At 38.6% G+C, this 26,449-nt stretch overlaps 1 protein-coding gene across 4 annotated transcripts; it reads left to right on the top strand.

Moving 5' to 3' along the window:
* Positions 1 to 7,322: 7,322 nt before the first annotated feature.
* Positions 7,323 to 25,607, top strand: SLC17A2 (solute carrier family 17 member 2). 4 transcript variants are annotated; one of them, XM_056132363.1, is made up of 13 exons: positions 7,323 to 7,461; positions 7,627 to 7,709; positions 13,059 to 13,169; positions 14,785 to 14,987; positions 16,042 to 16,275; positions 16,362 to 16,449; positions 18,406 to 18,492; positions 20,378 to 20,496; positions 20,620 to 20,781; positions 21,256 to 21,388; positions 21,478 to 21,625; positions 23,039 to 23,129; positions 24,230 to 25,605. In XM_056132363.1, the coding sequence occupies exons 3-13, from the start codon at positions 13,142 to 13,144 to the stop codon at positions 24,362 to 24,364; spliced, it is 1,428 nt and encodes a 475-aa protein (XP_055988338.1). In that variant the 5' UTR covers positions 7,323 to 7,461; positions 7,627 to 7,709; positions 13,059 to 13,141; the 3' UTR covers positions 24,365 to 25,605. The 4 variants fall into 4 exon arrangements, with proteins under 4 accessions (XP_055988338.1, XP_055988337.1, XP_055988341.1 ...); XM_056132362.1 differs by lacking the exon at positions 7,627 to 7,709; XM_056132365.1 differs by lacking the exons at positions 7,323 to 7,461; positions 7,627 to 7,709 and adding an exon at positions 7,481 to 7,626.
* The last annotated feature ends 842 nt before the right edge of the window (positions 25,608 to 26,449 follow it).

Below are 26,449 nucleotides of genomic sequence, written 5' to 3'. Positions count from 1 at the left end.
TGTGCTGAAAGTAGATAAAGAACCAAACACAATAGCCTCTCAGTATCTTTATTGCAAACCATAATGCCCAAAAGGAGAGAGAGAGTATGGGGGAAATTGTCTGTCACAGAGGCAGGGGAGGGGAGGGAAGAAGTGAGTACTGGGGATATTTGGTGGTTGAAATGTGCACTGGTGCAGGGATGGGTGTCAGATCATAGTGTGACTGAATCAAACATGAAAGCTTTTTAAGTGTTGCTCAAGGTGATTTAATAATAAGAAAAGAAAAGAAAAAAAAAGAAAAAGAAAAGAAAAGAAAAGAAAAAAAGAAAGGAAAGGAAAGGAAAGGAAAGGAAAGGAAAGGAAAGGAAAGGAAAGGAAAAGAAAAAGAAAAGAATGGGGGTTTTTCTTGGGAACAGAATTATTGGAACTCAAGGGAGTTAATAGTCTTTCTCCAAGCCAGCATGGTCTCCCACAACTTCAAATAACTGGAACATAAAGAGTTTGCAAAACCCAAGACATGAGGAGGCGAGAGGTCAGATGGGGCAGCCATCTCTGGGATCCTGACTGCTGTTTCCAAGTGTCCACCAGGAAGAGCTTGAGAGTCTGGGACACAGAAGAGGAACCAAAAGTAGGGGAACCAGAAGTCTTTCCTTCCCCCACTGCTGCAGCTGTTTCTTCAAACCTGACCCTGTTCCCCATTTCCCAATTTCCTGGAGTTGGAGGGCCGGGGTTGTGGGGGGGGGAGGGAAGGCAGGAAAGGGATGGGGTTATGGGGAATGAAACAGAGGCAGCTGAATGTTTAGAGAATAAACTTTCCTTTGAACTGACAATAATACCCTCATCTAAAACCAGGAGTTCACATAAAGAATATTTGAATTAGATAGACTATTTTTCTGTAAACAGTTAGGGCATTTCTTCAAACCAGGAACAGTTTCTAGAAGTCACAGAGCAGTTATTCTAGAAACTTTTGTTCCTTGACAAGTTATTTCCCTAAAGGGACACTCTTTGCTCCTCTTCTCTGAGGAGAAGGAACATCCCTTCTCCGAGACCCCAAGATGCCTGTACTGAGTCTTCACTCATATATTGGGTGTGCTGAGGTATGGTACAGAGTGAGCTCGTTTGTATACACACACCCAATCACAGACTCACACACACACACAGAGACACACATCATCATCATCATCATCATCATCATCATCATCATCATCATCATCATCACATCATTGTCCTCCACTGAGAGAATCTCAACTTTTCACTCTTTCCCCTCACAAGAAACACTCACATTTTTGTTGCCAATCCTCTCGGTGGCTGCCAGTCTCTAAGGCTTCTACAAGGAAGTCCACTGTAGTTGGGTTTATTTCAGAAGTGAAACTACTGTGGTAGGTGGAGCCCTGGATGGTGACAGGAAACTTATGAAGTTGTCCATAGGGTTTGCAATTAGCTTGTCTGGAAACGGTGAGGTAACAGGAGGAGTAGGTTTTATCCTCTATTTGCACTGTATGTTTTATACTCTATTTGCAAATCGGTAGGGCGTTTGCCTTGCACGCAACCAACATGGCCCATGCGAGTTCAATTCCTCCGTCCCTCTCGGAGAGCCCGGCAAGTTACCGAGAGTATCTCGCCCACACGGCAGAGCCTGGCAAGCTCCCCGTGACGTATTCGAGATGCCAAACACAGTAACAACAAAGTCTCCAATGGAGACGTTACTGGGCCCGCTCGAGCAAATCAATGATCAACGGGAGGGCCTTATTTGCACTGTAGATTTTATACTCTATTTGCACTGTAGGTTTTATACTCTATTTGCAAATACTCCAAAATTGAGGAGCAAAACAAGGATGTAATATTTTAACATTTTGACTCAGTATTGTAACAAAGATTTTCCTTATTTTTTTTCTCTTATTTTCCATTTCTTCTGAAAACCCAACGATGTGAAGTTTTGTCATAGACATGTACAAAAATTGGCTCATGGTTACACCTTAATAGATATTTCTCTCTCTCATCAATATTGTTTCCTTTTGTTTTCCTTCTTTGTCTTGTGGTAAATTATTCCCTTAATAATAACCCTCAGGTCAGTATAGTCCTTGGGTGATCAAGTGATCAAGATAATCAGAGATTGTCAATTAGAGGGATAAGAAAATTTCTTGGGTGTAATATCTAGCTTAATTTAGCCTATGAAGGCTACAAATGTGTTTTCCAGACAAGAAAAGGAGAGTAACCTATTTCAATGTATATTAAAGGTGCTTGTTGATTGTTTATCACCTTATTGCCACAGCTATGTAAAAATCCTAGCCTTTGCCATTAATGTGCCTTAACATAACACCCTTAATGTAATGGAAACATTCCATGATGGAAGAGTAGAAATTATGTTCAATAAATGGCCAGCATTCCTTTGTTCATGGGTTTTAGTGGCTAGCTTGAGACCTGGACAAGCCTTTGAGTCTGTTTCATTCTTTGCCACTGAACATTGATTGGTTATTTGGAAGTTTGTTAGTTTCAATTATCCCAGTGGTTATTGCCTCTATATGTTTTATTTACTTTGATTGCTGATCTCCATTATGATCAGACATCAAATTTTAAATTCTTTAAAATTTTACCATCTTGTATGATAGCCTAGAGTATGTACCATATGTACCTGAAAAGAGTGTAGATGAGGACATTCACACATTTATAAATATTAATTAACAACCATAAATATTTTTATTCATATCTTTAAGTTTTTACTGATTTTTAGTAATCCATTCATTACTGAAATAAGACTATTAAAATCTTTAACTATATTATAAGAGCTGTTTCTTTTTCCTACAATTCTTTCCATTTTTACTGTATTTATTAAATCTTGGCTGTTAAAATCAGACATACATATGGTTATTATTTTCCTAATAGTAAAATGACATGTTCAGTCTTGGTAATACTCTGTCCTAAACTGTACTCCATCTGTTTTAAATATCGAGACTCCAGTCGTGTGTGTGTGTGTGTGTGTGTGTGTGTGTGTGTGTGTGTGTGTGTGGTGCTGGAAATCAAACTCAGGGCATCACTTATGCCAATCAAATACTCTATCACTCTGTCACATTCCCTGGCCTCCAGTTTTTCGATGTTTGTTTGCAGAATATGTTATGTCTTATACATTTACTTTCAACATCTGTTTTATGTTTAAGATAATTCTCTCTTAGCTAATATATATCGATTTTTTGCAATTTGAAATCTATTATAACAATTGTTGCCTTTTAGTTAGAGTATTTAGAAGTATTTAACAGTAACTTCATTTTTCTTCCAATACTTCATTGGCTATTATCATCCATATAATATGAAATATAAATTGTAATTATCGTCATGTTGGATTCATTGGAGGGAAGGGCAGAGGTAGAAAATTATTTAGTAACATAAGTATTAATTTTTTGTTGTACTTTTTATATACCTAAAAGATTTTAATTTTAAGAGTTAGTTAATTTATGTATAATTTTTCACATTACTCTGATTTTTTTTCACCTAAAATGACAGCATAGCATTCTATTTACACAGGGGTATGTATGTTTTAAGGAAAATATCCATAATAATATGTTTCAATATAATTTCTATTTTGACACATATATAACCAACACAAAGAACATATTATTAATAGTAATATATTGCATATGACTTTTTAGTTCCCCATCTGTTAATATGTTTATCAATACATGGCTCTCTGAAATTTTGTGTCTTATGTCATGAGGCTTTGAATTCATCATTATTTAAAATATATATATACACATATATACATATATATAAAATATAAAACTTATGGATGGTTCTAAATGACAATTTTATACAGTCTTTTTTTAAATTTTATTTAAACATCATGATTTACAAAGTTGTTCACGTCACAATTTTTTCAGGTATTCAATATTCCAACACCAGTCCCACCACCAGTGTGCCCTTGCCTCCACTGATGTCCCTTGTTTCTCATCTCACCCACCTCACAAGCCTGCTTACTTAGCAGGCACTAATTCATTTACTTAATATTGCTCATTGCAACATTTATCTCCTAATTGTGTTGCTAAAGTCTTGGCCTGAGGATTTACCCAGCTGTTAGGTGGGAGTTGGGCCTTCTGTGTTATTTTTTTCACTTATTGGGCTTTGTGGACTTCCACTTGATTTTCCCATCTAGATTTCTTGTTTCTCCCAGGCTGTCTACTCTAGGAAGTTTGGAGCTGTTGCATGGCCAAGTATGTAGCCGCACACTTCAGTGGTTTGGAGCTGGGATGATCAACTGCAGATGTCTCTGTAGCTTCTCCGAAATAAGTCCTGAAGCTGGGACATTTTTCTTTTAGTGATGGAAATTGAGTGACAGTGGAGAACTGGACTTTGACAGGTTGGGAACTCCATCTGCTCCCATTCCCCATCCAGTCTAGGGTCCAGAAATCTTGGCTGGGTGACGACTGGACTTTCCTGGGGTAATTCAGCTGCCAGGGTCTCTCTGAGATCAGTCTAGAAATTGTTTTTTTTATCCTCTGGCAGGGATAGGATCTGGATGTAGATGGCTGGAGCATGGGACCTTTGTGAGGGTGGGGACTTAATCTGTCCCCATCCAGCCAAGGGTCCAGAGATCTTTATAGTTTGTCCTTTTTGTCCTCATAAATTAATTTTATTGTATGTGCTTGTTAGCTCAGTCCTCCCTGAAAACACCAACATTATTATGATACTGAATTTTTCCATATGTTAATATGGTATATGAGCACCCTTTAGGCTAGTTTTGCTTTGTTTTTTGTTTGTTTGTTTTATTTTTCTTTTGTCCTTTAATCTTATCTTTCTCTTTTTGACTCATAATTTTGTTGCTTAAATAATTCCCAACTTTGTATAGTTTTTATTCTAGGGAACATTAATTTTTCTATTTCCTTTTCTGGCAATTTTTTCTACTTATGGAAAAACAATCGATTTATAAAATGTTTAGCATGTTTCAATCAGCTCACCAAGTTCCCTTTATGCCTTTATATTAACACCACAATTGTGTTAAATGACTCGGGGGTGGTGCTCAGGAGTTATTCTTGGCAATGCCTTGGAAACTATAGGCTGCCAGGGATTGAACCCAGGTTAGAAGCATGCAAGGCAATCACCCTACTTGCTATTCTATTGCTCTGACCTGAGTGTTAAGTGATTTTTATTCTACATACCAAGCATCTGTGGCTTTGCTCTTTCTCGAGGGTCATTCCCATGTGACTGACTCATTAACAACACCTGAGGACTGACCACAGCCACCACCCCCCCCCCCTTCTCCAGAAAGGCTTCCTCTGACACCCAGTTGTTGAGGGTCCTTATTTTCCTTTCTCCTACAACCCTGTGCATGTCAATATTTGTTTTTATTCCCCTTCATGTGAGTGAACTGTTTTTTGTGTATACACTTTCTCACTGGACTCTGAACTCTGTGAAGTCACAGGCCAGATCTGAAACAAACTGGTATTCTCAGAAGTTAGCACTGTGTCTGGAACAAAGCAAATTCTCTAGAAAGGAAAAAAAGCAAAGAAAAGAAACAAATGTGCAATTGAAATGCTCTGCTTAGAAACAACTTGGTAATACCAGACAGGAGAAATTTTATTTTTTAAGGATTTTGAATCTCTTCTGCTACACCTTTCTTGATGATTTTTGTTTGTTTGTTTGTTTGTTTTGGGGGGGCATACCTAGCAGTGCTCAGTTATGCACACAGGTATCACTCCTGGTGGGGCTTTGAGGACTACCTGGGGTGTGGAGGATTGAACCCAGGTCAGCCATGTGAAAGGCAAGAGCCTTACCTGCTGTAATATTGCTCTACCCCCAATATTATTCTTGATGTTTATAGACAAATAGGGAGACTTGTTTTAAAATCTCTTTGTTTACAATTTGAATTTTACAAGAAGAAAACTTCCAGTTTTCTCTCCAGTCATAGTGAACAAGAAAAACTTGAAAATGCAATGCTGTGTCTATTAAAGATGTAGAACTGGGTGTCAAGCCATGCTTGGGACCTCTAAAAGATGGGAAAGGTTAGGAAATGGCTTCTCCCCTAGAGTATCCAGAGAAAATGTGCCCTTACTTGATTTTTAACCCAGTAAACCCATTTTGGACTTCTGAACTTCCAGCATGATCACAATCACGATCACAATCATCCTGTTGTTCGTCGATTTCCTTGAGCAGGCACCAGTAACGTCTCCTTTCTAGCCCTGAGATTTTAAAAGAGCCATTTCAATGCTCTTTCAGGATTAGGAGAATGAGCCCCATCATTGTTACTGGTATTTGGCATATTGAGTACGACACGGAAGTTTGCCAGACTCTGCCGGGCGGGCAGGATACTTTTGGTAGTCTGCCAGGTTCTCCAAAGAAAAAAACAAGATGTTGCCGCACTTCCAGGAGCTGGGTTTTATAGTCTCTGCATCTTGGCTGTTGATGGGACCAACCTGGTGGCAGCTGGTGGGTGTGATGCCTACCTGCTGGAAGATGGAGGGTCTAGGTGGAGAAGGGCCAGTCCCAATCCGAGTAGGCTTGAAGACCTCAGCCCTGGGAACCACATGCCTGGGTTCCTCTGCCAGTACTTTCATGCATGAGGCCCATCCGGACATGTGGAGAGTGGTCCCAGCATGATAGAAATAAATATATGTTACTTTAAGCCATTAAGTTTGTGCTGATTTATTACAGCAGCAATTAAAAATAAAACTAAGTTTGAGGAACTGAGAAGCTAAAATTCTAATCCTAGTGCTCTCTGGGGTAGTAGGATAAAACCTCTCTAACAGAAGTCAAGTAAGGTTGCTTGAAATGGATACAGGCAGACAGAGAAAGTTCCTCTTTATATATCAGGGTCAGGAGTACAGCTGCTAAGAGCCAGTAACTGCTACTATTCAAAACTATGAATCACAAAGAGAACATTATAGTCAGGAGTCAGGAAGATGATAGGTAATAGAGAAATCAAAATTCACAATTATTAGGATGTGTCAGTAAGTGCTTATGCTAGCTAATTTAAAAATTTTTTAATCTCATTTTTAGTTTCTAGAAGCGTTTCCTTCACATTTCTCCTCATCTTTGAGTTGAGCCTCACATCTGAACCTTACTAATATAGACACTAAATCAAAGAGATGCAGTAACTTGAAGGTCACAGAAAACAGTAGGAAGTGAAAGTGGGGCTGACCTTTGACTGCAATCCCAGGAGCCCTACACTCCAGATCATCTGCATTTCAGGAAAAGAATGTGTTGACTTTCTTCTTTGTACACACAGTTCAAAGCAGGAAAATATGGTGCTGTCTTTTGAGATACTCTGTCTGTGAGCACTTGAAAGGCAAGTTAAAAATTAAGCAGCACAACCAAAAACCAGGCTTTCTGTCCTGATATTGTGGGGCTAACCCTACCGCTGTCTGGCTGCCACGTGGTTCATTATTTATCCTTGTAAAACTGCAGAATTATTTGTAAGACAAGAAAGGACAGAAACACCCTTTCTTCGAGGTAGCTTTATTGTCTAGGGCTTAAAATACTGGTTTAATGGTGAAGGTAAGTGCTTTTCTTCTATTTGAGTAGGAGGATAATTACTAATCATCATTGATCCATTGATGGGAGGTAACAGTTTGAGGGGAAGCTAGAGGAAGATCTGACAGTTTCAGGACCTCCATCGGGAATGGTTTCTGCCTCCGAAGCGAAGAGACTTTCTTTTAAAAGGTAATCAATTCAACCAACACCCTAGAACAAGGATTGAGAGGCTACTAATGCCAATGGACAACGGTCAGTTCTCCAAGGATTATGTGAGTACTCACTGGAACAGTCTGTTGAGTTGGATGTGTTTTAGCTGGGAAATAAAGATTTGATCTAACAAGGTTTAGGTTTGGGGACTGTGACTTTTCAGATTTTTCTATATATTTAAAATTCTCTCTCAAGATAAGGAAAATATGGTTGAAGCTGTGAATGATCCTGAAGGCAAGAAAAATTGTACATTTTTAGAGATTGACAGGTTTGTTGCCTTCACTGTACAGTGGAGGAAAGGTGCACAGAGATGCAATGGTTGTTGCCTATTGGTGCTAGGATGGAAAGCTGGAAGGGAAAGGACACAGTGAAAAAAACAGTTCCCTTCAGTCCTCTCTCTACCTTTCTGGGGAAAATCCTGAATCCAAAGCATATCTGAGCCTAGAGCACTTCACTGGAAAGTGTCACTTCGCCTTATCGTCAATGGATATTTCTACAAAGAATCACTACAATATCCCCTCATGTGCCAACATGGAGATAATAAGGTGTCACTCTGCAATTTTGAACCTTGCCTTCTGCGATCACCCACTATGGATGTTTAGTATAATTTCCCTTTTTCCTTTCATGACTAATTTCCTAAGTGAGTTGAAAATATGATCAAATATTTCATGTCCTTGTTTTGGGTTTCGGTTTGGGGTTTTTGCTTTTGGTATCACACCTGGTGATGCTCAGAGATAACTCATGGTTCTGCACTCTGGAATTACTCCCGACAGAGCTCGGGGAACCATATGGGATGCCGGGGATTGAATCCCGGTTGGTCATGTGCAAAGCAAATGCCCTACTCGCTGTACTATTACACCAGCCCCTACTGGAATACCTTTTACACGATCAGCAAAGTAGCAAGGTGACAAAGTTCCAAACATGGAAGAAATGACTTCTTCCCATGTTCTCTGATGTTAGTAGCAAGATTCATTTCTTTCTTATACATCTCATGGATTCTAATCTAGTAGATTTCACTTTTAAAACAAAAATTTTAAGTTGATTTAATAATCAAAACAATTTAATAGAAATATATTTTATCTGCTATATGCTTGCAGTAATCAGCGAGAAACCAAGTGTCAGTCTTGTGACTGCTTATTATTATTGTGTTGCTAAGTCAGTCATTTTATGACCTATAATGTTTTACATTCAAAGGTACATCTTGTGCTTTTTTTTTCTACTAGCAATAGTCCTGTGAAGTAATATTTTGCCCATTTTTTTCCCTATGAAACAATTACAGTTCTGAGCATTTATGAACTTTGCATTGGCTTATTCAGATCATAAATGGTAGGGGGGAAACTTGGTCTCCATATCCTTTGAACTTCAGGTTCATGCTCCTTCAAACACATGTAACATTTACTCTGAGTAAACTAGATTTGGCTAACAGAGGTGATGCAAGACAGACTGAATATTAGAGAAAGTCCAAGAGAAATAGAAAAACCATCATAACAAATAGAAAGTTTTAGACTAAGAAAAGAAAAAGGGCCATTACTATTACTTTGCTTGAGTTTAAGTCATATTTGTCTATATATTAAGTACAGCTCTTTTGTATCAAAGTTATATTCAAGATATAGAATCTTCTTTTAATTTAATTGCAATTCCTTTTTCTATGTTCACTTCCAACCCTGATGGTGTTATCCACTCATTTTGTTTGCTTTGGGTGTTGGGGATTAAACCCAGATCATTATACATGCGAGATATATGCCCTATTACAACCTCAGTCAGAATTCACAAATTTTAAAAAATCTCCCTCCTGCCTGGCACAGTTTTGGTAATATTTATAAATGGGTTAAGAACTATTTTTTAGTTTTTAACTGTGTCTCTATCATGCCCCATAATTTCAAGTGATGCTATGATTTAGAAAAACAGTTTCCATTATGATATCACACACACAAAAATCTACTGTAGAAGGGTCTGCCACATTTCTGTATTTCTCTCATGCAAATAAAATCAGGATGCTTATAAGCAAAGTTACAAATTGAACAAAAATATAAAGTAGCATTTGAAAACATGAATCTAAATAGAATGGGAAGGACAACTGACGTGATGAGAGTATGTGATGACGTGATTCTACTAACAACAACAACCAAAAAAAAAACAAGAAAATGTAATTATTTTTATTTTATCTTTTAATGTACAAATTTCAACTTCAAAGAAAATATTTCTGTCATCAGATGTCCTTCAGAATAAACAACTAAAAAACTTAATTTAGGAGCTGGAGCGATAGCACAGCGGGTAGGGCTTTTGCCTTGCATGCAGCCGACACAGGTTCGATTCCCAGCATCCCATATGGTCCCCCAAGCACTGCCAGGAGTGATTCTTGAGTGCATGAGCCAGGAATAACCCCTGAGCATCGCCAGGTGTGACCCAAAATGCAATAAATAAATAAATAAATAAATAAATGAATAAAACTTAATTTAAGATTGTACAAATTTCTATCTGGAATACTTGAAAGTGAGGTATGTAGTTTGTACTTAAAATAGAAACATAGATGAAAAGACTATTAACAGATAGAAAAAGCAGCATGGTGAGCATTTATAAACATGATGCTATCTTTGTAAGGTTTTGATTTGATGCCACCTTTCAAATGTTCTATACAACAGTTTGCTCATCAATAAAATGTGCAGTTGGATCAGAGGGTACCTGAGTCTTCTACCAGCTCCAGAGGTCATTGTTTGAAAGATGTATTGGAGAAGTTGCTAGCAACGTTTTAAGTGAGATATTAACTTTATAGCTGCACCTACAATTAAAAAGTTGCCTTCAGCCAATTCTTAAGATCTTACATAATAATGGAAATCAAATAAAAGAGGTTCAAACTCCAGATGTCCATACCAGTTTGCTTCCAGCTAGGATCCAAGTGCCCAGTTTGCTTCCAGCTAGGATCCAAGTGTTAAGCAGTGAACTGAACTCTTGATAATTATCCAGGTGTCAGCAAAACTTGAACATCTTCCAAGTCAGAGCAAAGAGTCAATATGTTTCCTAGTTTGGACCTTCTCTTGTTATCAGCTGGGCATCTGTTTGGGTCCATCTTAATAAAGAATGAACATTACAAAACATTTCAAAACAGAATTCTTTGTCCTGAGTGTAAAATAAAAATCTTTATCCTCAGAATTCTAGAGTTGTGGCAAGAGTAAAACTCTTCTGACTGCTAATAAAATGTAATTCTTATTTTTTAAGATACTTAGCTTCTCTCGGGTATGAGTATATATCAATTATTTTAAAAATTCACTGGGTAATATGGAAAAATCACCAAGAATACCGTGATCACCATGTTCCATAGCCAATGCTTGTGTGAATCTGGTTTTCTTTCAATGAGCCTGTATTAACACAGGCACAAAACATGCTCTAATTTTGGAGTATAAGGATTTCTTTAATGTTATAAAAAATCTTTAAAAACATTAGTTTAATTGTGTCTTTCAGATGTCCTTATTGCTAAGTTAATTTATCTCCCATATTATGCTGTAATGACTACAAATGCAAAGATATTTTTTGTATTATTTGTAGGAGTCACACTCAAATATGTTTTAAAGATCAAGGCCACTTCCAGTAATGCTGGGGAAAGGGAAGGAAGGCATTTAGTGCAGGGGGTCAAAACCAGGGACTTGGACATACAAGATGTATGCTCTACTACTTAAGCCTCATCCCTGGCCCAAAGAGAATAGACTTAGGCAAAAATTTTTCATCTGTACTTTTCTTTGTGGTACTCCATTCAAATGTTGTAGAAAGTAAAGATTCTTAGGGATTCAGTTAAGGATTGAAAAATGTATGTGCAGAAAGAAGCAAATCTTGAAATATACATATATGCATAATAAGCATGATACATGTGTTTTTAAAGTCATGGATGCTTAAGGGATGGATAATGTTTCATTGTATGGGAATGCAACATTTTTTATTAATTCATTTGGTGATGAACAATTAAATTTTGTTAACTTTTAGATACGAATTTATTACTATAAAATTGTTATGTTGATAACAAATTTAAAATAAAGTTATAGATGTTTTCATTGAGGAATGGCTATAAAAATGGACAATATTCTTGGAATGGGGAAGATTCCTAAAAGGTGCAAATGTATATGTTCTTAAAGAGAGTTTGGTATGCGAATAATCAAATTCAACATTTCAAGTTGGTGGCCATTAATTATCTTTACCTACCAAAATGTCTGTGTGATGGAAAGCTCCTACTCAGTGTGATTTTTGTACACCCTTTCAGTTCAATAAAGTTCCAAACTGTAAATAGGAAAAGTAAGAATAAATGTATGTGTATGTGCATGTATGTAAAAGTCAGACAATGTCCTTCTTGTTCAAATAAGAGTCCATGAAGCATAGTGCTGTACAGGACAAATTACAACAGGGTGAAAAGGTGCTTTAAGGGCTGTTCTCAGATCTTGAGTTTAACTGTTCTTTATCTTTGCATGGTTCTCTGAGTTTGATAAAGCACCTACAAATTTCCCCATTAATTTTTGCTTATTTGTTTTGGAACTAGACCTAGGGGGCACTCAGAAATGTTCTGGGCTGCTCTAAGTAGTGCTCAGGGGCACCATGCAGTGCAAGACATTGAACTGGGCCTCCACTGTGCAAAGCATGAACTGCAGCCCTTTGAGCTAAGCCCTGGTCCCTTTCCTTTAATTCTTACAACACTACTCAGAAAGGACACATATTCTTATTGATCAGATGGCTAAAGAATTTATTTGGCTAGGGGAGAAGAGGAGAGAGATCAAGTGAGAGACACACTTGATCCTGATAGATCTTGACCTATTCTTGGCTCTGGGTTTATGAGTGATCCCTGGTGGTGCTTGCAGGACCATATGTGATGCTGAGGATTTGAGTTGCATGCCTACTGCATATAAGGCAATTGCCTTACCTCCTGTACTATCTCTCTAGTCGTAGAAAATTTTAATGACTAGTTTGTAAGTTGCATAGATGAAATTACATAGCTTTTAAGTTATATCACTGTCACTGTTCTCCCGTGGTTCATCGATTTGCTCGAGCAGGTCCAGTAACATCTCCATTTTGAGACTTGTTACTGTGTTTGGCATATTGAATACGTCACGGGTAGCTTGCCAGGCTTTGCCATGTGGGCGAGATACTCTTGGTAGCTTGTCGGGTTCCCAAGAGGGGTGGAGGAATTGAACCCAGGTCAGTCGGGTCAACCACGTGTAAGGCAAACACCCTACTGCTGTGCTATTGCTCAACTTACTTATAGTCATATTTGTTACATAAAAATCTAGTAATTTACAAGCAGAGCAATAAAGAAGTATAGTGTGAAAATGTAAATCATTGACACATTGGGTCAAAAACATTGCTGCTGAGAGGCAACATAAACACTGTAAGATGATTTGTGTGTCATTTTTTGGATTATTGTTCTCCCATAGATAAAGGCCTGTCGTGATAAAAGAGATTCAGGGCAGAGGGAAACTCCACCACCAAGTGTGGTACCATTTCCCAAAGAAGCCAAATGGATAAGAAGCCATCCACCAGTAAAGGTAAAACCACCTGTCTTGTTAGCTTATTTCTTTCTAGAAGAATGAAAAATTATTTCCAGCAATTTCACATATATTTGCTCTCCTCGACTCCTTTATCTACCATGCCACCTGTTTGTAGAGACTCCTTTGGCAAAATACTGAACCAATGCCAATTCATGCCTGGCATCCTGTTGGTTGCTTCCCGCCCCCACAAGACCCCTGCTGGGCTACCTATCAGAAATAAAGTCAAATAATTTTTTTAAAGTATCAGAACCTAAAAGATAGAATGAGTCTTGAATGAACTCCCAACCTACATATGAATTCTGCAATAACATTCCTTCAAGTAGCCAACTACTTGCCCTGAGCTTAGCAAACTACAGGGATACAGAAATAATCCTTTTTTCAGTGAGTCAGATTTATTATTCCACTACATAAAAATGCTGGGGTTGGAGTGATAGTACAGAGGGTAGGGCGTTTCCCTTGCATGCGATCGACCCAGGTTCGATTCCCAGCATCCCATATGGTCCCCTGAGCACCTCCGAGAGTAATTTCTGAGTGCAGAGCCAGGAGTAACCGCTGTGCATCGCCAGATGTGACACCACCCCAAAAAAATTGTAGTGGAAAAAACTATCGCTATATCACTGTCATCCCGTTGTTCATCGATTTACTTGAGCGGGCATAAGTAACGTGTCCATAAGTCCCAGCCCTGAGATGTTAGCAGCCTTTCCCCACTCCTCCTTCCCAACACTGCTGTATTGGAGGCTCTTTCAGGATCAGGGGAATGAGATCCTTAATAGTTACTCTTTTTGGCATATCGAATACACCACCTGGAGCTTGCCAGGCTCTGCCATGCAGGAGGAAGGGAGTATCTCGCCCGCATGGCAGAGCCTGGCAAGCCACCCGTGATGTGTTCGATATGCCAAACACAGTAACAACAAAATCTCCAATGGAGACGTTACTGGGCCCGCTCAAGCAAATATCAAATAATTAACATAAATTAGTTTCATTAGTACAATCTCTTCCACTACATTTTTGTGTGTTTTTTTTTAATGTGATGTCAGGGATCAAACTCATGGCCTTCTCCCATATAAGCCATATGCTCTGCCATTTGAACTCTCTCTTTATGTCCTCCACAATCAGTTTTTCTAAGCTTCTGGCAAAAAAAGGTTCTATTTACTTGGTTGTTTTGAAGCCAACTAAAGGCTAAGAAAGGTGGTAGGTGGTAGTTGTGGCTCTTTGGTAAAAAGAACAGTGATCTATGTGATATTCTCAAAAGTGATATTAAAAAATGCTTGCTCGGCATCTTATTATCTAGTTCTTACTCTGGAGAACCTGGCAGGCTACCAAAATATCCTGCCGAAATGGCAGAGTCTGGCTAACTCCCCGTGGCATATTCAATATGCCAAAAACCAGTAACAATGATGGGTCTCATTCTCCTGACCCTGAAAGAGCCTCAAATGTGGCACTTTCTAAAATCTCAGGGCTAGGACGAAGGAGACATTACTGGTGCCTGCTCGAGGAAATTGATGATCAACAGGATGACAGTGATACAGTGATGCAGTGAATATTTTAAATCCAGCAATGAGAGAAATGCAAGGAAAGCAGTCTCATAGCTGCAGACTTCTGTGTTCTCCAGGTTCAATTTTCTGTTCCTTGCGCTATGGGCTGGCTCTCATCATGCACTTCTCCAACTTCACCATGATAACCCAGCGTGTCAGTCTGAGTATTGCAATGATTGCCATGGTGAATGGCACTCAGCAGCACGATCTATTGAATGCCTCCACAGAAGGGCCTTTTGTGGACACACTCAATAATCCCATCAAGAAAGTTAATGCAGGGGTAAGTACATGGAGAACAAATCCCCTTGTTGAAAGGGAAAAACTTATTTGAGAGAAAGGCTTGCATTTAGATTCTGTAGAAGAATGTCCAATGACAAACTAAAAAGGGTTACAATTCCGTTTTCTTTGAGATACTGTAAACCTCTGGGATTTTAAAAAAAAGCATTTGACTGAGATTATTTTTAAATTAGAATCACTAAATATAACATTTAATTGAGATTATAGGGGGAACTCTATAACCTATGGATGGAACAGATTGCTGGACATTTTCAGTGAACAACTAGGCACCGTTTTTGTGTATCATTCTACTCAACTTTATGAGTCTCTGCATTTTCCGTTGTCTTTAAACCATTTTTACAGTTCTAAGTTTTACATAACAAATACTAACACAACTGATCTTGTTCTATTCTCTAAAAAAAATTTTTTTTATTGTAAAAGTTCATCGATTTTCTCCTCCACCTGCCTGTCAATTGACTAGGACAAATTTGACATCTATTTAAAAATATACTTTACCTTGGCCCCCTACTTATGTCTGTGTGGTGCTTTGAATTCTTTCAAACCAGTTAGAATATCTTACCAGTCATTTTTGCCATGACAGATTGTAATTTCTCAACTTGATTTCGGGACTAATTTCAGTGAAACTTCAATAAAGTTATATTTTTCTTATTCTTTGAAATGAGAATCAGCGTGCCACCCAGTGCTGACAAGACAGTGATAGAAGCCCTTTCACATCTCTCTCAGTGGTTGTGGTTACCTCTGTGGTGTCTCATCATCGTGATTGCTGAGATATTGGTGACAATAACTTTCCTTTCATTGTTATCTCCCTCTCATCCTTATGTTATACCCTCTTCATCTCTTTTCTTTTTCATTCTCTGTTTTTGTTCTCTTCCGAGAGAGGTCATCTAAAGGCCTAGAGGTTATTTGGATAAGTGAGAAAATGCAGAAAAATTATATATTACAGTAGGGTCTGCCAATCCTGCTAGCTCTGGCCATAAAGCAAATTTGTATGAAAGAACTTAGCAAAGAATTTTCCTTTTATTTCCCCACCCCCTCAGGTCTCTGTTTATGAATGGAGCCCAGAGACCCAGGGTATCATCTTTAGCTCCATCAGCTACGGGATAATACTGACTCTGATCCCAAGTGGATATTTAGCAGGAATATTTGGAGCAAAACTGATGCTGGGCACCGGCTTGTTGGTTTCCTCCCTTCTCGCCCTCTTAACACCGTTGGCTGCCGACTTTGGAGTGATTTGGGTTATTGTTATTCGTACAGTTCAGGGCATGGCTCAGGTATAGAGATGCTTTCGCATTCTAAGTGAATCACATCCCCGAATTCTGCCCAAAATAAAGGACTTATTTAATGATTTTTATTTCAGGGAATGGCATGGACAGGTCAGTTTACAATTTGGGCCAAATGGGCTCCTCCACTTGAACGAAGCAAGCTCACCAGCATTGCAGGATCAGGTAAGTAAATAAGTGAATAAAAAATGTGAATTTTTATATATATCATCTGTATATATCTATCCATAGATACTTATAACTATGAACCTCAGCTCTAAAATCCGCTTTACCTTATCACGTCTTTCTTTGGTTTGTGGGAGAAGGAAAAAAGTACTATCAACAACTTGAATACAAGACAGCTACAGTTGGGAAGATTCACCCAGGATGGGAGATGCATGCTGAAAGTAGACTATAGACAAAACATGATTGCCACTCAATGGCTCTTTTGCAAACCACAGCACCCAAAAGGAGAGAGAGAACAAAAGGGAATGTCCTGCCACAGAGGCAGGGCGGGATGGGGGGTGGGGGGTGTGAGGGATACTGGGACTAGTGATGGTGGAGAATGGGCACTAGTGGAGGGATGGGTACTGGATCATTGTATAACTGAAACCCAAGCACAAAAATTTGTAAGTCTACAACTGTACCTCATGGTGTTTCACTAATAAAAATTTTTTTAAAAAGACAGCTACATAACAAACATGAAAGGTAAGTCTATATTATAAAAGTCACTGAAGTTCAAAAGCAGAAATTCCCATTGTGAGATAGAATAGTCATAAAAGCATTGTAAATGAAATGTCATACTTAAGAATTTGCATAAATACGAGATGCGTGCTGAAAGTAGACTATAGATTGAACACGATGGCAACTCAATACCTCTGTTGCAAATTACAAGACCCTGAAGGAAAGAGTGAGCAAAAAGGAATGCCCTGCCACGGAGGTGGGGTGGGGAGGGGGGCGATGGGGTGTGGGAGTGGGAGGACTACTAGGATCATTGGTGGCAAAGAAATGGCACTGGTGGAGAGATGGGTACTCGATCATTGTATAACTAAAACCCAAGCATGAAAGTTTGTAACTCTACAACAATACCTCATGGTGTTTCACTAATAAAATAAATAAATAAATAAAATATAAAACGCATTACAAAAAAAAGAATTTGCATGCATAGAAGATCAAATAGATTGTATAAACACCAGTGTAGCAAAGATGAAAAGGGGGAAATTAAAATGATTAGAATTCAAAGCAGTAGGAGAAATAGGCCAGAAAGTGTATTTTTTAAAATGCACATTATTCTATGTTCTTTACTATTCTGAGCTCATCCTCATATCCTCTGATAAAAAACACTACTTTTAACTCATTTTACAAAGGAAAGAATTAACATAAGCAATTTAATACATTATCTGAATGCATACAGGCCAAAAAATCCTGAAAGGTTCTCCATCATCAACTTTTGTACAAATTTCCTTTTTTGTCTCCAATTTACTTTTTTTTCCTTTTTTTTTTGATTTGATATGAACTTTTATTTTTTTTTAATGAATCACCTTGAGATACAGTTACAGACTTACAAACTTTAGTGATTACATTTCAGTTATATAATGATCAAGTACCCCATCCCTCCACTTTCCGATTAGAACATGATCATAAAGGAACTCTATTTTTTTTCTTTTTGGGTCATACCTGGCGATGCACAGGGGTTACTCCCGGCTCTGCACTCAGAAATTACTCCTGGCGGTGCTCAGGGGACCATATGGGATGCTGGCAATCGAACCCCGGGCTGTGTGCAAGGCAAATGCCCTACCCACTGTGCTATCTCTCCACGCCCTAGAATTCTAAATGTAAGGGAAACTGGAGGGCAATGGTTATACAGTGTTTCTGTGCTAAACTAACAGATTTGGATCTGATCATGCTGGTGTTAAGGAATCAATAATATCTCAGGAGGCATACCTTTATCATTTGTATTATTATTTGTCTTACTTGTACTTCACGTGACTTTGTTGTGGGAAAGCTTTGAGAAAGAAAGAAATGACGCATCTTCTACCAGTCCCACATTAGCCACCACTCTGTTGAGATAAAGTCCAGGTACTCTAGTGTCTGACTTTGCAATTTTCCTAATTTGGGTTTTTTTCCCCTCCATCTCTTTAGGGTCAGCCTTTGGTTCCTTCATCATCCTCTGTGTTGGGGGACTAATTTCACAGGCCTTGGGCTGGCCTTTTATCTTCTACATATTTGGTGAGTTGCTTTCTCTAAATTTCTAGAATCTCTGTTTTCAGGAATTAATTTTGATTCTTGCTGGAGCGATAGCACAGCGGGTAGGGCGTTCGCCTTACACGCGGCCAACATGGCCGACCCGAGTTCGATTCCTCCGCCCCTCTCGGAGAGCCCGGCAAGCTACCGAGAGTATTCGATATGCCAGACACAGTAACAACAAAGTCTCTAATGGAGACGTTACTGGGCCCGCTCGAGCAAATCGACGATCAACGGGAGGGCCTTTACCTTTTTACCCATCATCAAAATACTTCTCTGATGAGAGAAAACGTCCCTTTCAGTGGAAGATCGTTAGGAATTTTAGGAGGGGAGCCATCACACTCTGGGTGATTATGCATGGGTGGCATTCTCTGAGAAATCAGGAGCTTGCCTTTCTACACCCAGGCATCTTGTAGAATCTCTTACTCTCCATGTGAAATGTCAAGTCTAATTGTCACGCATGGTGATGTCCAAGTTGGTAAAGTGACCTTTCAATGTGTCACTATATTTAGTTACAATTATTATTTTGCCAAGAAACTCTTAGTATAGTCTCTACTATGGGAATCTTGCTAACTTAAATTTAAATATGCCTGCTCTAGAATTTATCTCATCAAATTTAGTTTTTCTGTCTCTTCTGATACTTACTGATATTTCTCTTTTAGACTATATTAGTGTATAAATATAAATTTTTCCTTCTTGCTCTCCACTCAACTGTGAAATACTTGAGGCAAGAAATCCAATTTTTTTATTTTCTTATTTTGATGTCATCTTAGTGACTCACATACAGCTTTATATAGAAACGAATAAATCCACTAATTAGAACTTAAATAATTTTAGTACCAAAGTTTTTTGATAGCTTTTCTTCATGACAAGTATCCGTAATGAGACTAGCTTTGGGCTGGAGAAATAGCATGGCGGGTAGGGCATTTGCCTTGCATGCGGCCAACCTGGGTTCAATTCCCAGCATCCCATATGGTCCCCTGAGCACCTCCAGGAGTAATTCCTGAGTGCAGAGCCAAGAGTAACCTCTGTGCAATGCCGGTGTGACCCAAAAAGTGAAAAAAAGACAAATGAGACTAGCTTCTGTTTTCTTGTTATATACAAATGGGGTCATTAATCAATGGTTCTCCTGGGTCATTTTCATCTATATATTCTAATAAGGTATTTCCGAGACTTATTTTGCAAATCTGCAATTGATATGCTTTTTAACCACAAATAATATTTTCAATTACATATGCATAAATTTTTTTCTTGCCATACTGATTTTGTGGCATGTTGGTCCCTATATATATGCCTATTTTCTTATTCATTTCTTCCTAGTTAAACATTTTTTAAAATTACAATAATTTGTACATTAAAATTTTCTCCTGATTGGGCAGAGTTATAGTATAACTAGTAGAGCCATTTGCCTTGCATGCAGCTAACCCAGGCTCGATCCCTGGCATCCCATATGGTCCTCTAAGCACTGCCAAGATTAATTCCTGAGTGAAGATCCACAAGTAATAACCCCTGAGCATCACTGGGTGTGATCCAAACAGCAACAATAACAACAAAATTTCTACTAGCAACACTTAAGTCTATAATAATTAGAATCTTAAGACTTAATTAATGTGCAAAACAATGGTACAGTCATGTTCATGCTATCTCCAGAGTGCTCTGATGTTGACAAATGGCACTCTATATTTGAGAGATGTTATCTGGAGAGCTTCTGCTAAAGGAGATTTATGGAGGAATTGAAGTGAAGTCTGGTCCTTCTGGTAGAACAATCATAAAATGACAGGTCTGTGTAAGGAGGTAGATAGATGTTTCACTTCGAAGGACATACTCGTCTTGAATCTATCTGAGAACTAATTGCATCACGGTTTCCTAGGTAGCATCGGTTGTATCTGCTGTCTCCTGTGGTTCACAGTGATTTATGATGATCCAATGCATCACCCATGCATAAGTGTCAGGGAAAAGGAGCACATCACATCCTCACTGGCTCAGCAGGTATCGTGCATCTCTTCTACTCGTGGACCACGTGGAGATCTCCAGGGCAGAGTGCCGGGCTCCTAGGAGAGTACCTCCTTGCCTGTCCTAATAACCTCTGCTGATTACACATTTTTCTTTCAGTCCAGTTCTCCTAGAAGATCTGTCCCCATAAAGTCTATGGTCAGATGCCTACCACTTTGGGCCATTTTCATTGGTTTTTTTAGCCATTTCTGGTTATGCACCATAATCATCACATACCTACCAACGTACATCAGATCTGTGCTTCACGTGAATATCAGAGATGTGAGTATACTTGGAATACATCTATGACGATGGTAATGGAATAAAGAGAAATAATTTTATGTTGGCTATACATTTGTCTTTGCACATAACCACTCATTGAACCCTCATATTGACTCTTCTGGAAACTATGATTCCCGTTGCAGCTGTGAAAATGGGTAAACAAAGAGGTAAAATGGCTTGTCCTGAATTATACAACTGCAGAATGGTAAAACTACAGCAAGCTCTTTCTTAGTCACTATGCTACCCTAACTGATTCTTCAAATTTCCTTAAAAACTAACACCGCTTTTCTCTGGAAACCAGTATGAAAAAAAAGTTCCAACCTTCTTTTCTGAAACAGTGTTCTTCATAGTAGAAAATAATGCTAATTTCTTGAAAATAATTCAAAATTTCAGAGGTGAGAGGGCTGGGGGTAAGGGTTGATCTGTGGAACTAAATGGATCTCTATGTTCACGGTGCCAATTTCCTTCCTTCAGAGTGGGGTTCTGTCTTCCCTGCCTTTCATTGCTGCCTCAAGTTGTACAATTCTAGGAGGCCAGTTGGCAGATTTCCTTCTGTCTAGAAATCTTCTCAGATTAATCGACGTACGGAAACTCTTTTCATCCTTAGGTAAGGATGTGTGGATGGTACTGATGAATCCATTCCTCCTTCTGCCCACTGTCTGAGAGGGACCCTGATAGTGCGTCCTCATTTCTTAGGGCTCTTCCTGCCATCACTGTGTGCGGTGGCCCTACCCTTTGTGGCTTCCAGTTACCTGACAACCATAATTTTGTTGATACTTATTCCTGGGACTAGCAATCTATGTGACTCTGGATTCATCATCAATACCTTAGATGTCGCCCCCAGGTAAGACCTTTACCCATCTATTCCTCATCTTCCTGTCTATTCCTATGGTCTTGTCTGTTCCAGAGGTGGTGGGTCCCAGTCTTTCACAATTCTTTTCTTTGCGTTGCTGACATGAGCTAAAAGATTGCCAAATAATGACAAATAACTCAAAAGGTCACCATGTGATCTTGACCTGAGACTATTTTAGAATAATTTTTAATTTAGGCATCATGATTTACTATTGTGTCCATACTAGATTTTCAGGCATACAATGTTCCAACATCAGTCCCACTGCTGGTGTCAACTTCCCTGACTAATGTCCTCAAGATTCCATTTCTCCCATTCAGCTTGAGTCCTTAACAAATTTTATCATTTGTTTTTTTGGTTTTTGGTTTGGGGGCTACACCCACAGATGCTCAGGCGTCACTCCTGGCTTTGCACTCAGGAGTCACTCCTGGCAGTGCTCAGGGGACCATATAGGATGCCAGGGATCAAACCCAGGTTCACTGCATACAAGGCAAAAGCTCTACCTGCAGTACTATTGCTCCGGCCCCTTCTTAACATTTTTTTCCTTTTTGGGGTCACAACTGGTGGTTCTCAGGGGTTACTCCTGAATCTGCACTCTGAAATTGCTCCTGGCATGTTCAGGGGACCATATGGGGTGCCCGGAATTGAACCTGGGTCGGCCACATATAAAGCAAATGCCCTACCCGCTGACCATCACTCCTCCCCGCTCCTTAACAAATTTTTAAGATTAATTATTGTAGTTTGGTTCTCATGTTTTAGTATTAACAACTGTAGTTTATCCAAGGCTGTTTTGATTTAGGATTTTATTTATTCTGTTGTTGATCTAGGGGTGTTGTTTTTATTTTTAAAACAACAGTTCTCAATCTTGGTTACTAATCATTTGGGTGAAAATCTTTCCAAGTCAGTGAACCCTATCAGATATTACACACTATGTGTACTGGAACAGAATGCATGTCTGATTTGGAAAAGCTACCAGATGTTTATCAACTGCTAGATAGGAGTGCAGTTGGCCATGATGTGACATAAAAGCCTTATCATATTTCAACATATCTCATCTACACAACTACGCAAGGTTGAGGTGAGGACATGGCATGTCTAAGGACAAACAGCAGCATAGTTGGGATTGGAATCAAAGCAGTCCATCCAGAATCAATTGTCATATCTCCTGCACAAGGTGTCTGTCGCTTTGTAAAGCTGCGGTGGGTTCCAGGGCTCCTGGGATATGTTGCTTTGTTGTGAACTCAGTAGAACAATGATTTGAGGTCTGGAAAACAGATGAATGTCTTTATTAAATTGTCTTTAAGCAAAATGACTTTACCTTTAGTGTTTAATTGTCTAAAAGCTGAGTTCCCTAAAGGCTATAAGCTTTGTTCACTTAGATTTATTTACAAAACTATCTCCCCACAGATACGCAAGTTTCCTCATGGGAATCTCAAGGGGATTTGGACTCATTGCGGGAATAATCTCTTCCACTACCACTGGATTCCTTATCAGTCAGGTGGGGCCAGTTATTACATCTGTGGGTGGCAGGTGTTGTTTAAGACACTGAGCTTAAATGATTGGGATCTCTGCTCTAGAGAACTATATAATTTGATGATGAAAACAAGCATGGGTTTCAATATATTACTTACACTGGACTAATGTCATTTAGACTAAGTTTCCCAAAATAATCTAAGATGAATTTTTATAAATAAATGGATGTTGATGATAATAAATAGTGCAGGTAAAACAGCATATTTGATTTTCTAGGGCAGCAAAAGCTTGACAGAGTGAAAGAAACCTGTCAAGGAATGACGAGAGAGGGGAGAGAGGTACAGAAAGGGAAGATTAATGAATCTTTTTGGATTAATTTCAATGTAAAGAAATTATGAAATGAAAACACAAAGTGTCCAAAGGTCAACTGAAAGAGAGGTCAAAGAGAATGGTTTGTGACCTAATGGGAAATATTGCCAACTGAGTTTTCTCACCTTCAAATGAGGTCTGGTAGGTAAGATGAAATAGCAGGACCAGATTGGAACGAGAAGAATCCGTTTACAAATAAAATGTCCTTCATACATTTCTCTGTGATCTAGTTTTCAGGTTAATTGCTGACTCAAATTGCTAGTCATGCACACAGATTACAACACCAGAAACGATTGTGTTTTATGAAGCCTCTATGAGAGGAATAAGAGGCAGCAACTCAAATTCATACAGTATTGAAATGCTCAACTGAAGGGGTATTGTGATTGATGTCAATAGCCCTAACCAAAACAGAACATAAGAATGACATCTTAAAAATGTCATTTAGGTTTGACTTTAAGTATCATATTTTCATAAATGGCAAAAATCCAACTTTCCAGAAAATCCTTAGTTTAAGTTAATCTTTGGGGGGTTAAATCTCCACTCAGACCCCAATACTTATCTTAGAATCATTTTACTGCCAAGTATCATAGAGTTATAAAACCTTTTAAAGCAGTGTAAGACATTAAGTAGCTATTGTATTGTGTTCCATGTATTGTAGATTTATAGATCAATGTAGCTATACACAAAGTAGAGGTATTTTAGCACTGGTGTGAGAAGAAACACTGAGAGTAATGATTCTGTGCTTTGTATCTCCAGGATTCTGTGTCTGGATGGAGGAATGTCTTTTTCCTGTCTGCTGCCATTAATGTGCTTGGTTTGGTCTTTTACCTCATATTTGGAAAAGCAGAAATCCAGGGCTGGGCCAAAGAGAGGCCCCTTACTCGTCTGTGAATATACAGAAATGCAAATATAAATGTACTATAGATCATTAATTTTCTAACTTTTTTACTGATTGTCATTATTCCTTCACATTTTCCATCATAGACTCAACATTTCTCAACCCTGGCTGTTCTCTCTGGGAAATCTTCAAGTCTAGCAATGAAAGTGCCCTACTCAAAAAATTTTAAATGAATAGGTCTGAGGAAGAAACCAGAAAACACTGATATTTTTAGATGCTGTTCAAGATTTCTAACATGTATTCAGGGTTGGCAATTGTTGGACAATCTGGAAATGTCTATTCAATTTTTTTTTAATTTTCAAAGAGTTTTTCTCTTTGGAAAGTATTGAATGAATAAAAAATTGGAAGTATTCACTGATAAGCACCTTCAGAGGGTGATTATGGGCACAGATAATATATGTTGAGAGCTGCATGCTATAAAGCACAGTACAGAACAGAAATTTAAGCTATAATCTATTGATTAATATTTTCATTATTTTTATATATTGTGAAACATGGGTGCTTATTTTTGTAGTTACAATCTATTAAAACTTATATGCTAAAATGTAATACCATTTAAAAATTATTTAGATGGTGCTGATTTATAATAGGTGACACAGTTATTTATTAATTTCAGAAGTTTAAAAGATCGGGTAATTTAGGTAATTTAGGAATGTCATTGAAAACAGCGCAATTGTCCTGTCTTAGTTTCTTTGGCTTTTTCTTAAAATGGTCTTGGACCAGGAGGTAGTACAAAAGACTGGAATGTATGCCTAGCTAAACCATCATACACCACTTGGGAGCCCCTGTAAAGAAATGGGAAGAAACAGTCTCAGAAAATGTGATAATTATCATTTTCTTCTATCCCGGATGGAATAAAAGAAAAGAAAAATAAATAAATAAATAATGGTCAGGTAATGACCAGGAGAATAAATGAATGAGATTAGCTGGTATAGGGGGTGGAGGAATATCAGTGGGGAATAGAACTCACCAATTTAAACTTTGAGAAGAATGAATGCAAAAGGAGACAAGGTGAACATTTCCAGGAGGGAAAATGAACTTCGTAATGAAAATTGGAAAGAGTTCATAGAAAACAGAGTCACTTTCAAGTGAAATGAAGATTTCTGCAGGAGAGAAGCAAATTGGAAATACAAGATGGAGCATAGCACAGAAAGATATCACACATCAGAAAAGTTCCCCCCTAGGAGAGAAAAAGACATTTTGACCACCTTCAAATTTTCCTCATTTTCCTAAAATTATCTGGTAGTCAATCTTTAACCCCAACAGGAATTATTCTAACTCTTAACACTTAAAACACGTTCTCCAGACTGTTGTTACACACAGAGTTGATTCCATTTTTGCTCCAACTACTCAAGAAACCCTTACTAGATTTTGAAGTCCAATGAACTATAAACTAGAACTTCTGGCTCATTTAGCAGAATGAATCTCCAAATGAGAATAAACAGGTTATTTGAGAAGGTGCTTAAAAACTAACCAACCAAATAAATAAATAAATAAATAAATAAAAATATATAGTCAGACCCTAGGGGAAGCAAAGTCTGGCTCTACATTCTGGGTCACTGTCATTGCCACTGTCACTCTCCTGTTATTCATCGATTTGCTCGAGCGGGCCCAGTAACATCTCCATTGTGTTTGGCATATCGAATGCATCATGGGGAGCTTGCCAGGCTTTGTCGTGCGGGCGAGATACTCTCGGTAGCTTGTCAGGCTCTCCGAGAGGGGTGGAGGAATCAAACCTGGGTGGGCCAGGTCAGCCGGGTGCAAGGCAAACGCCCTGCCCACTGTAAAGAGGAAGGAGAGCTCACAGAGGAACAAATTGAAAAAAAAGAAAAAAAAAACTGAGAGTGGTATGGCAAGTGAGTTGAAGGGAAGGAGGGAAGGCAGTGAACTTAAAAGAATAGGTAAATGTCTTACACAGAGACTTTGTAAGAGAGAAATTCTAAGTAAAGTTTAAACATACACAAAGGTAAACAATTGAATGCTGCAAAATGAAGCCATATCATAGTGGGTAGGACATTTGCCTTGCATGCAGTCGACCCAGGCCCGATTCCTCTGCCCCTCTCAGAGAGCCCAGCAAG

Source organism: Sorex fumeus, unplaced genomic scaffold (assembly GCF_029834395.1).
Source record: "Sorex fumeus unplaced genomic scaffold, SorFum_2.1 ptg000094l, whole genome shotgun sequence".
Taxonomy (NCBI): Eukaryota; Metazoa; Chordata; class Mammalia; order Eulipotyphla; family Soricidae; genus Sorex; species Sorex fumeus.
Note: the sequence above shows the minus strand (reverse complement) of the source record. Positions and strands in the feature narration are given on the sequence as shown.

Excerpts from the sequence above, each read along its gene's own strand:
- SLC17A2 (XM_056132362.1), top strand. The coding sequence starts at position 13,142 with ATGGATAAGAAGCCATCCACCAGTAAAG. Across the intron at positions 14,988-16,041 it reads TCAAGAAAGTTAATGCAGGG|GTCTCTGTTTATGAATGGAG; the intron begins GTAAGTACATGG and ends CCACCCCCTCAG. Across the intron at positions 20,497-20,619 it reads CATCCTCACTGGCTCAGCAG|TCCAGTTCTCCTAGAAGATC; the intron begins GTATCGTGCATC and ends TTTTTCTTTCAG.